The sequence below is a fragment of the Notechis scutatus genome, chromosome 1 (assembly GCF_049901735.1).
Source record: "Notechis scutatus isolate UNSWTSFEM ecotype Mainland chromosome 1, rNotScu1.2, whole genome shotgun sequence".
NCBI classification, from domain to species: domain Eukaryota; kingdom Metazoa; phylum Chordata; class Lepidosauria; order Squamata; family Elapidae; genus Notechis; species Notechis scutatus.
In genome coordinates this window covers 305,943,897-305,956,487 of record NC_142009.1, presented here as the reverse complement: position 1 = coordinate 305,956,487, position 12,591 = coordinate 305,943,897, and the positions used below count along the sequence as shown (strand labels likewise).

The 12,591-nt window shown below is 37.9% G+C and overlaps 1 protein-coding gene across 18 annotated transcripts in view; it reads right to left on the bottom strand.

Annotated features, from left to right (window-relative positions):
• The window catches only part of EVL (Enah/Vasp-like), a 147,993-nt gene that overhangs the window by 7,076 nt on the left and 128,326 nt on the right, over positions 1-12,591 (bottom strand). For 7 of the 18 annotated variants that reach the window (XM_087952160.1, XM_087952161.1, XM_087952157.1 and 4 more), the window contains 6 exons: positions 12,238-12,302; positions 9,817-10,695; positions 4,852-5,072; positions 4,574-4,689; positions 3,941-4,001; positions 1,329-1,392 (listed from right to left, as the gene is read on the bottom strand). In XM_087952160.1, the coding sequence (XP_087808286.1) occupies positions 1,329-1,392; positions 3,941-4,001; positions 4,574-4,689; positions 4,852-5,072; positions 9,817-10,695; positions 12,238-12,302 (1,406 nt within the window). The remainder of the gene's footprint in view (positions 1-1,328; positions 1,393-3,940; positions 4,002-4,573; positions 4,690-4,851; positions 5,073-9,816; positions 10,696-12,237; positions 12,303-12,591) is intronic. The other 11 variants (XM_026680231.2, XM_087952172.1, XM_087952170.1 and 8 more) reach the window with 3 other exon arrangements.

Sequence of the window (12,591 nt, the reverse complement as noted above, 5' to 3'; positions counted from 1 at the left end):
TGGGGAGGGGAGACCTAATTTTTATAAGAAACATACTAAACTACCTAATAAGTTTCTAATAGCAGCAGATATACTGGTGGAATAAACTCAAACAAACAGATCCAGGTCAACAACAGTTATACATTTGCTAAATCGGGAATTCTCATTAAAAACCTAGAACATTAAGGAAAGATCCTTTCAGCTAATACTGAAGAAATGAATTCTTGAACTTTTAATAACAGAATAACAACTGCTAAGTGAAGTATAAACAAAAATAATATGGCTTATAATACATATTATATTCCTTTTTTTTCACCATCCTTTGTAATATCCAAACCTACGTAGGTTCTCTGTAACAGGGGTCTCCAACCTTGGTAACTTTAAGACTTGTGGACTTCAACTCTTGGGAGTTGAAGTCCACAAGTCTTAAAGTTGCCATGGTTGGAGACCCCTGCTCTATAACTCATGAGTCCAGCAATTCTGTGGGAAAGACAGTATCAGAAGGAAAGAGCCATTAGAATGGTATTTCTCTTTTACCTGGTCTTTGATATTGTTTTGTTTTTTCATGATCCTATTTTTTTATTTGGCTGGTTCATTCTCCTCATATCTAGAGTGATATGGGACACAACCATGGATAGCAATTCCCACATTGTCCCACTGTTGGTGGTTAAGAAAGTGGGTTGTCCTTATTCCTGCTCATGTATGCAGGTTCTGTAGAGAAACATATCTTGAATCCAAACTGTTTGGAAAATTTAAAACCTTTATTAACTGTGACTGGTTTCATTCAATAGATCTTTTTAAAAAATCAAGCAGACTTTCAAATGAAGAATAATATTCTGATCATTTATCAGAAACAAATTTGCTAGGTCAATATCACTGCAAGAAAGTAATCCACTGTGCTTAAGATATAATCCCGTGTGGTTTTGCATATTCAATTGGAAAGCAATGATATTTAGGCGTGCTCAAAAATATTATGTTGCCATATGTGTTGAATATTTAGTTTTTGTCTTAAGATGTGTTAATTTCCAGAGCAGACATGAATTACTGTTGCTAGGCTCACAAATCAAATCTAGGTATAAACCTATTTTAATTTTGCTTGAATATACAACAGGCTGACCACAAATACTGATTCTCACAATATGTTAAAGTAAAAATCAAATCAACTACATTACTGCTTATAAAGGTGTCTGAATATAAGTACCAAATTACTGAGGCTGACTCTTTCAATTATTGAGTAGGGATCTTTTAAAAGATTTCTGAATCTCCTTTACATCCATTTTGCATAATTTAGATTTTACCACAAATACAAATATTGTCAAAGGAAGATTACAAGTACAAGAGTTGAATACCTGAGGAATTCTGCTGTTGGACAGGGCCTCGTGTAACAGGTGTAGGAGAAGTGCTAGCATCTTCCTAAAAACAAGCAAAATGTGATCTTAATATTGTGACTGTGGTTTGGAGTAATATGGTTTATAACACCCCTAGTTGTACAATAGCAACAGAATCTCATTATGTGGCAAAGGATGTTCTCTTTAACCAGGAAAAGCTATTTATTCACTCAGTCCTTTATTGTCAGCTTTTCTACACCTAGCATCCCATAATCATAATTTATTGAAGTTGGCAAAAATCTAATACTGGTGCTCAAAGTATTCCTTCCTTCCTTCCTTCCTTCCTTCCTTCCTTCCTTCCTTCCTTCCTTCCTTCCTTCCTTCCTTCCTTCCTTCCTTCCTTCCTTCCTTCCTTCCTTCCTTCCCTTTCCTTTCCTTTCCTTTCCTCCCTCCCTCCCTCATTAAATTTGTTTGCCACTCATTTTGCTGTGAGGTGATTGTTGGCGGCTTACATTAAAAGCAATAAAACTACACACACACACACACACACACCACACAACATCAGGAAGGTGGGAGCCAATAACACTTCAGGAGGAAAGATGTTCCAAAGAGCCAGAGGCCAGAGCCATAGCAGAGAAGGCTCTTTCCCTGGATCCCACCAGCTGTAATTCCCTTATTAATGGGGTCCACAACTTGCCTCCTCTGCCAGCACAGATGGGATGGGCCAGTTACATTGAGGTAGTTCCTCAAGTAGCCTGGAGCCATGCCATGTAGGGTTTTAAAGTTGATAATCAACCCCTTGAATTACAACCAGAAGCAAATTGGCAGCCAGTGCAGCTCATAGAATAGTAGTGTAATATGGGCCGCTCTAGGGCCCCCAAAAACTGAATGTGCTGCCTCACTTTGCACCAATTGTAGCTTCCAAATATTCTTCAAGGTAGCCCCATGTACAGTGCATTGAAGTAGTCCAGACATGAGATAATCAGGTCTTGAATTACTGAGCATAGGGTCTTGTGATCAGGAAAGGCTGCAAGTGGTGCATAACCCAAAGTTGTGAAAAAGCTCTCCCGGCTGGGGTTGCCACCTCCTCTTTAAGCAGAAATGGCAAGTCCAGGAGAACCCCCAAGTTGCAGACTGGGTTTGCTGGGGTAGTGCATCTGCATCCAGAACTAAAGATGTTGAAGTCCTGGATCTTGAAGCATGCACCCAAAGCTACTTTCCCAGGGTTCAGCCGTCCATGTTATCCCCCATCCAGACCTGTGAGAGGGCACTGACAGTATCACTTGGATCACTAGGGGTAGAGATATAAAGTTCAGTATCATCAGCATATGATTATATCTCAAACCATGATGACAGGTGATCTCACCCAGCAGCTTCACGTAGATGTTAAAAAGGAGTGGAGAGACTACCGAGCCCTGCGGCATGCCACAAAAGAGCAGCCATGGGTTGGCTTTCTCATTCCTATTAATACTGATTATGACTGGCCTTGAAGAAAGGAACCCAACCAGCACAAGGCTATCCTGCCCAGTCCCAGACCCCATAGTCGGTCCAAAAAGATAGCAGGGTCAATAGTACTGAAGGCTGCTGAGAAGTCAAGGAGAGCAAGGATGGTTGCACTACTCTCATCCTGCTCTCACCAGAGATGATTCACAACTCCTTCCTTCCTTCCTTCCTTCCTTCCTTCCTTCCTTCCTTCCTTCCTTCCTTCCTTCCTCCCTCCCTCCCTCCCTCCCTCCCTCCCTCCCTCCCCTTATGGTTAATACTATAACAAATGAAATGCCCACAATAAACCAACACTTAAGCAATTAAATTAAACTATCCATGTTAACAGTAATGAAAAGATATCATGACAGGAGTCAGTGTCAACCACCAAAGCTTCCTAGCTCCATCTTTACTACTTATCAAGAGATCAGGAATGTGGCTAGTCTAGTTTCAAGGGACAGACTAATTCATAATATCCTGGAGAAACTAGCTTCCTTGTCTTGGCCCCCTTCACTCTCATGAAAATGGCAAATTACCTGAAGTTTTCTTTGGAGTAAACATAATAGACAGGTTCATTCAGTTGGAGAAGACAGTCTGGCACGTATTTTGTGATAAGTCATACAAGCCAGCACTTTAAACTGCTCTGGAAACTCAAGAAGGAACAATGCAGAGTCTACAACGTAGATGTACTACTATGTTTTTGGTGATTAACACTGTTTCCAAAGCAGGGGTGGAACTGCATAATATAAGAATTGTGGGCTCTGAATATCTTCAACAGAAGCCCTATGTTGATAATTCTACAGTATGAATAATGATGTTACCCTCTCCAGATAGAGTAACAACAGATACACCAGTAGAACCTGGCAGAGAACCTCCTTTCTATGGTTTCCATCTGTTCATCCAACAGTAGTGATGCACCTAGGGCTTGGGTTCATAGAGATACTCAGTAGGGGTACTGTTTCCCCATGAAAGACAACAGTGGGACTGACAGAGATGTCTAAAGCATTTTTCAATTCCTGATGAGGCAGATCAAATATTTCAATGTTAAATTATATATAAGAGCAGATAAAGGGTATTCTTCACAAGTTCTGATAGACGTACAAATGACATCCATGATTCAAATGCCAGAGAGTCAGAAGTATTCCACTTACATTTTGGCTTTCCTCTTCTTTTTTGTCCACTGGCTTATCTGACTGAGATGCTGCTTTTCTCCTTAGGACAGAGTGAAAAAGGCTATAAATCAATTCCTTAGAAATATATTTACAACTTACAAATTCAGATATGTTATTTCGGCCCAACATAGTTGGAATTATCTGTACATATAGCAAATTCAGTAGTGTGCTGGAGCTAGCTCGCACTGGCTTATGAGAGCCAATTGATTTTTTTAAAAATACTTTTGTGAGTTAGTTGAGAGCAGAGGTGAGCCTCAACATCTATGTGTCAATCAACTGTTTTGTGTCTAGCAGCATGGCATGAGGGTGGCAATGTGACTCTCAGAACAGGTGGTTAAACATTTAGTCGTATGTCACTGGACATATATAATGAAGGACTCACATTGACTAGTAGATAGCTCAAATAAGATCTTCATCTTCTACCTGGAACTACACTGGTGGTCATAATTAGAAATATGGTCTTTTGCTTTGAAATTTGTATGGTTAATTTTATATCAAGTGTAGTTTCTCTGAGTGATTTGCAGTGGACCAATTCCTTCCCACCCTTCTAGTCTTTTTGAAATTGTGGGTAAGAAAAAAGAGGTACTGCTTGTCACAATCACAATCACTAACCTTTTTGCCAATAGTTTATTCATTTCCTCCATAAGACCACCTCCTCCACTACTTGTTCGATTGGCATCACTCTTGGAAGCACCACTGGGACTAGAACCTCCAGATCCATCCTCTGGCTTTTAAGACAGAAGCCATCAATGTAGAGTCCATAAGCATTAATAATTTAACTGTTCAGAAAACTCTAAACAAAGACATCCATTCTTACTTTTTTGTATATTAGAATTTCAAGATCCCAATTTTTAACTTTATAGTGCTTCCATCACAGCCAAGAGACTTACCCGTTGCACTCTTCTTAGTTTGGCACCAGCCAGAGCCGCTGCTAGTCCTGACATTGATCCGTCATCAATGCTAGATCCTCCACCACCTGTTGGCAATGGGGGAGGAGGAGGAGGTGCAGTTCCCGTAGGTGGAGGAGGAGGGGGAGGGGGAGGGGGTGGTCCACCAGATGATGTGGATATTCCAGTGGCAATAGAGGGGTGACCTGGTGGAAGGGCAGGACCTGAAACAAAGAATTGTCATTCAGGAACTGGAATGTATTGTCTTGTTTGCTTTCTTTGCTGACAATTGCTTGGGCCAATGATAGCAGCCAAAATGAAAGCTATAAGAGACATAATTTCTAGGATCATCAGAATCTCTCAGGTGATTTCATCGGGTGACCCAAATCATAGGGTTTGTTGGGAAATAACTTGGGTCTTCCCTCTTGCCTGTAACAACCAGCTGGCATCTCTCTCCATCATATTTAGTCTCTAATTGGATGCCTTATTTTAGGCTTAGGAATGCTACACTGGGAAGGGGATATATCTTAGCATTTTATTAAAAAAATAGCAATATGTAATAAATAAAAAGTAATGCATCAGTGTACATAATAATGTCTAGTAAAAACTACATACCTTGCAGTGATTAAACTGAATATGAGAGGGAAAAAGGGGGATTCAAGATCATATGATAACTCAAGTTGACAATTATAGCTACAGTATATGGGCATTATTTTCAGTCATGTTCTGTTCAGGTAATTTCACTGCAAGACATTATTCTTGAAAGCAAAACCTACAATGATGGCTTTGCTTCAACATTGTTATTCAAGGCTTTTAATCCAAAAATCTCATCTGAAATCTTACATGAAGCTCCATTCTGGAGTACAGCTGTCAACACTAGCATATTCAGGGGATAATTTTTAAGAGGTTTTTTTTTAATATTTCCAAATTGTGCTTCTAATTCTATTATTATTTTTTAAGCCATATAGTCCCTCCAAAAAGAAAAGCTTGGCTAAGTTCAATTAAATCTTAGTTGAATACATGTTTTCAAAGGCAAAGAAGTTCTATATCAGGGGTGTCAAGCTCAATTTCATTGAGGGACACACCAGGGTTGTGTTTGACTTGGGTTGGCAGGGTGGACGTGGCCAGTTCGACATCACTTGTGTCAGGGGTGCTTGTAGTGGCCCGAGTGCTCTGCCAGTGAAAAAGGGCTCCTGATCTCCATTTCTGGCTGCAGCGGCCTCCTGCAACCCTCTGCCAGAAAAAAACGGAGCTCGGGAGAGGAGTCCTGTGCGCCCTCCCGAGCTCCATTTTCACTGGCAGATGCTCCGCAGGCCAGTCCTTCACTGTTTCCAGGGCGCCCCGTGGGCCAGATCTAAGCACCCACAGATTTGGCCTGCTAGCCTTGAGTTTGACACCCCTGTTCTATATGGTTCTTATGCAGATAGGTGGTTTAAACAGATGATTCAAAAAATTATTGGTGCTGATCCCAATATTTGTTATCCAGGGGTACGATATTGGCATGTTGCTGCTTTAAACAAAAATTATGGGGCAACAAGCAGCAAAGGCCAAAGTTCAACACTACCCATAACCATTACAATAAATTACCTTTTTCAGTTTCCTATATATTTTAGCAGTTTACATTAAGTAAATATAGAATTAATTTTTCTAAAATGAGATTAAATCCATTGCCGTCAAATTTGCTATATAGTATAAATTTCAAAAGAACCCCATCTCTCAAATATGTTGCTCCTGTAATGGTCATACTGCCAAAGCAGAGCAGCATCACTGATAATTGCAGTGGTCCTTCATATAAACAAATATTTCATTACACAGATAAGGAGAACAAACTAAGCAAATCCAATCATATCTCAGGTGTAACAATATTGCTCAGGTGTAACAACAAACATGCACACTTCTTTCCCAATCTTAATCAATAACTTTTTCATAAGCCAGTACCCCTCATTGAAATTCATTTGATTAATCCTAACGGAATGTTCATTCAAAAGTTTTAGAATTTTGTTCTTTCAGGTAAATTGTTCTTCAGATACTTCATATATACTGGTTAAATAATCCACACCAAAATAATGGAGAAAAGAAAGATTTGCTTAATGTCCCTAATTTCTTTTTCAATAAATTAGATTCAACATATTTTCTAAAGACAGAACCAGTTTTCCTGGAGTCTCTGTGTTTCACCATGAGCATCTAAAACAGCACAGAAGCAAGTAATTAGATAAGTATACTTCTGATCTGATCAAAGAGGGACCATCTCATCTATATGTAAAATTTTATTCTACTGTATTAGATACAATCTGCATGATTTCCAATTTATATAATAATTTGCTCTTCCTGTTACCAGATTAAAATTGTTTCCAGGTGACAAATTATGTGATACTTCTCTTTTTAAAGTTAGCAAGTTTAGAACACAAACATAAACAGGCAAGTTAATAGAAATATTGAGGAATAGTCATGCTAATCGATTCATTGCAAGTCCTCCTCTCTCTAGAGTATTTCTCATAATTAGGCTAATAAATAGATTTTGACTTGATCTTTATAATTATCTTTTGATTAAACATTCTTTCTGTAGGAGATGAGGAGCCTGAGCATGAGGGAGAAGTCCAATGTGTCGTAAGTCGTGAATCCTTGCATATCCATAAAAGAACTAAGTTCAGCCCACCTTGAATGCCACCCTTATCTCCTGCTCATTTCCTTGGACTGTTAGTTGATCAGATTCTTGTAGAGAGCTTAAGCTTGCAATAAATCTTTATATTCATTTGAACTGTCTGAATGTCCTAATTTCTCTGGCACTTGACATTTTCCTTGTATTTTGAATAAATATTTTCGGGTATTAGATGTTACGTTGTACCATTGCCACGACTCTTTCTTTTTGTTTTTGTTTTCAAAGTAACATAACTTTAGTGCTTCACGTAAAAGTGGCCTTACACTTTTAGCCCTTTAAAACCATTATTACAACCAAGCCAATAATCAGTAATTAGCACCCAATACAAATAATCAAGTTAAGAAAGAATTAAGAGTTTTAAACTTATGTCAGAAGTCTGTCCTTATGATAATGAATTGGGCAAAATCAGATATATTAAATACATATACTAAAAAAAACCCAATCTTCAGAAGTTGTATTAATACATGTGCAGAATTATATTTTATAAATATTTTTAAGGTTTAAGGTTACTGAAATCAGTATCAGGCTTTAATCAGCATATTCTCATAGTTAAGCCTGCTGTTCATCTAAAAAAGAAATTAGTAATTTGCAGTAAGCATCATAAAAATGTTATCGTATGCTTAGTGATGCTTAACAAAAGAAACAATTGGCAAGAAAGAAAAGTGAGTATTTAAAACATGTTCCATTCCACTTTTGAGTTTTATGACATTACCTTAATGTATGAAAAAATATCTATTCGGATAATTGCATTTCCAGCAGTTGTTTTAAAAAAAGAAATTATTCTTTTGAGCAAGAATGATCTATTTTGGTAATCAACCAACAATTCTCCATTCTGCATAAACATATTTCCTCCAGGTGAACTACCTGTACTTTCATTTTATTAGGATTTCTTCTTGCTCCGGTTTAGCTTTTTATTGTCATATAAATAACATGTAATTTTAATCTACGTTTTGGAAACCATTTCTAAATTCAAGGCTATGTTTGAATCTGTAAAGTGTTCTTCACTTTCCTATCCAAGACTCTCATAAAACAGGAGTTAAAAGTACTGCATTAAGCTGTCACATTAAAACTACAAGTAACTACCTCACATTTGCCTTTCTGTTCTCAGAAAACTAAATACTAGATTTATCTTTCAATGCTACAACACAAAGTGTCCATTCCAATTTCAGTAATGGTTGTCTATTATGTGAGTAGCACTGTTTGACTAATGAAAATTCAGAACTATTCTAGCAGCATAGACAGCAATTATTATCAGGGATGTGGAACCTTCTGGTGACCAGGAGCAGCTGCATCTTGCTGGCAGCTTATAAAGTGAGCAGAACCACAAATGTGTACAGGATTGGGTCTGGAGTTTTCTTCCTTTCTTAAATTGTGATATGCCTGAATCTTTTTTTAGTGCAAACATGAGAAGCTTGGAAATGGTTCCAATTGGGTTACTGAATTACAATAATGTATTTGCCGAACAACTGTAGCAATAATTCCAGTAGTTCTGAAGCTAGAAACAAACAATAATGTATACCACCAAATAAGCTTGGAATAATGAAACACAGAAAGATTCCTACACCTTTGAAACACATTCTGGGGAAAGAAGGAAAATTTCTGCTCATGTTTGTGACCAACTCTCCCCTCTTTGTTACACCTGCTATTGTCCTAGTAAAATAATAATAATAATTAAGTGCATCTCTTTGCTACCAAAAGGTTGATTTCTCTGCTTTAAAGTGTCCAGATTGCTTGCTTAACTAGCAATCTTGTCAGATTTTATTTTATTTAGTATATGGCATCTACAGAGATCATGCAATCACTGATATACAACACATTATACATACAGACACAAATATATATTATACTTGTCAGAATATTCAGCTATCAATTGCAGATCTACCTTTATGAAATCTTAACTAAAATTACTTCCTGGATTCTCTTCTTCAATGCTCCTTCATTGAAAATGCTTTGATCATGTAATAGGAATTAGGACACTAAACCAGTAATTTCCCAACCCATATTCCACATACATAAGTTTCAACTACTCAAATAGCATGGTCATTACTAAACTTAGAATCTGCCAAGTGTAGAAAAGATTGCCCTAATCATGATTTTACATTACATCAGTTACAGCATTCTCTGGATGGTAGTTTATATCATGAATTCATCATAAGCATCTAAAGGGCTACTAAAAGACCGAATGGAAAACAGGACTTTATAACCATCAAAGACTACAGTACTTATGTGTTTTGCTATAAATATATATATTTAAAACATATATTCTAAAAAAGGAAATGCATCTACATATTTTCAAGTCAAGTACTTACTCATGTGGGAAAAGGTAGATGAAGCCATGTAAGAAGGGGTCCTCTTGGACAAATTCATCTCAGAAAAAGCAGCATAATGAGGATGTAATGAAACAAAGTGTGACATAGATGGATAGAGCTGGTGTGGAGAATGAGGCAACTGTTGGGAGGGCCAAGAAAAAGCCTGGATAAAGGACCCAGGTGGGCTGGTCACCACAGGTAAATGTGAAATGGGCACTGCTTCTAAATAGGAGAAAAAAGATTGATCTTTTCTCTTTGGCTGCATCCTAGAGGAGCTTAGAGGAATTCGTGTAACTAAACAATCTTCATGTCGGCCATTCAGACCCGACTGAGGTACATTTGCTGAGGCGTTTTGGACCACTGCATCTGTAGGCCCCTGGAGTCTGCCATTCTGGGCAGCAATCACAGGAAGGACTACTGGAATATGGGGCTGCAGGATCAGCCCCTTCTGTATAGGGGATGTAAAGGTCAGAGGAGGAGAAGCAGCCTGAGGAGAATATGACAGGGAAGAACGTCTTATGGACTGATGAGGGGAAGCAGAGGCAAGAGGTGGAGACAAAGAGATTTCCTTGGTGCTTCGTGTAACAGTTCTGTAACCTGGCCAAGTTGGTGGAAAGGAAGGGCCAGGAGATGGTGGGAATTCAGAGGGAGAATATTGATGGCTACGCAGAGGGGATTCCCGGACCCTATGAGCAGATCTGAAAGAGGCCTTGCTAGCAGATTCAGGGAGAGCAGATGCTGATGAGATTGCTTTGGCATAAGGAGGAGGAGGAGGAACAACCGCACCAGTGGAAGTAGAAGCATTGTAGTTACTGTAGTCAGGAGGAGGAGACTGGCAGTGAAAGGGGGGAGAAGACACTTTAATCTGAATGGTGGAGACTATAAAGAACAGAAAAGGGAAAAAGAGTAATATGGGTTGGCACTGAGGAATGACAAAAAGCATTATGGTTAGAAGACAGGGGGAAAAGGGAATGAAACAAAAAATAAATCAAAATGATCCCAATGCTTAATAGTTAAAAAAGATTAGTGAAGATACAGGTATCATGGTTATTCAGAGGAAGCCAGAAAAGCTGCTAATTTGTTTAGTTTCGAGCCAACAGAAGACATAGCACTGAACTGCCTTGGGATTAGCAGACTTTTACACTTACAACCAATTTTATTAAAGACCCACTTTCAAGACCCTAACATATACTCTTATTTGTCAAATTTGTTTCTATTTATTGTATTTACATCCCACTTCTTTATATTGTGCTTCCTTCCTTGTACTTTTGTCCTTCTTCATTTAGTTTACAGGGTGGTCCCATGTGATCTTTTCTCAATATTAATTACATCTACATCTGTTTTGCAGTAGTATTGCTAAAGTACCCAATGAAGTTGATTGGGCCAAAGCAATCATTAATTTATGCTGTTATTTACTAGTAGCCACAATGGCTGGAAATTCTGGCAGCTATTTTCAACATACCTATTATCTCTACAGGGAAGACTAACCTGGAGTGCCCCTATGATCTCAGTGATGGAATTCTATGCCCCATTTGGATTATCTCTTAACTACAGATGATACCCCTTCTGTTCAGAGAAGCAACAATTCACAAACAATTATGTTTAGGCATACTACAAACTATGTTGCACCAAGTTAAAGTTCTTTTGCATGCTGTTCAATTTTTGGGCTACTGCATCTGAGTAGTTGCCACATCTATACAGTTATGTCCCACATACTTCAATAACAAATCTATTGTAGAAACCAAGTAAGGGAGGACTAATATATATATAACTGACTAATCTCAGTCCATTCCCATGCTGAAGAGGTATTTCTATAGAGCGTGAATGCACCTTCATTCTTCCCATAAGACCTCCTAAATTATATAATTTTGGGACCATGGACAATGTGGGAAGCAGCAGACTGGTACAGTCATAGAAAAACTAATTTTTAATTTAGAATAACCTGTTGTTTTGTGAGAAAGACAAAAGAATAATCGCGATGACACTATAAAATTAAGAGTATTTTCAGACATACAAAAATAAGAATTGTGGAGTACAAAGTGAACTCTCTCTTGTTATTTATGCTATGTTTCTATGCTGATAAAGATATGCTAGAATGCGAGAATGTAATCATTATGAGCTTTTTATTTGCACTGGGGTAATTTCAAGCAAAATTGATTTAATTCCTATCAGTAAAAATACCCTAAAGAAAATTAGAAAGAATAATAATAATAAACTACCACATACTGCATTGCATTTCAATGCAAAAACACCCCTGTATGCATTATGTATGAACTTCAATAACTGAAACCACAGAATAATTGTAGCAACAGATGAGAAGCCAAACTTTTTCAATAAAAGCACAAGGAACAGCCAGAAGTTAATAGGGAAAATCAGGGGAAAAAAGTAATCTTGCTTGAGTTCCAAAAGCATGATACATGCCTGTGGTAGAGGTTCTTCTTTCCAGGGATTCTTGGCGTTGCTGCTGTTGCTGCTCCATTGCTTGCCTATAATAAAAGGGTTTAAAAAGGATCCAGCTTTAGTTCCCCAAATGCATTTGAGAATCTGCTTAACACAAGGAGGGTCCAATTGGGGATTTTTTTTAAAAAAACAAATCTCTGTGTAGTCATTGGACAATAAAGAAAATTTGATTTCTATTCAATTATCCAGCTCAAACGAAGCTAGATTTCTGAAAAATATTAGTTATCCGAAGAAGGATGCAAGACACTTCTTTTCATGGTTTGTTTAGTATTTTTCTAAATCAGATCTCTAATTTGTATCTCGCTTAGCAAACCA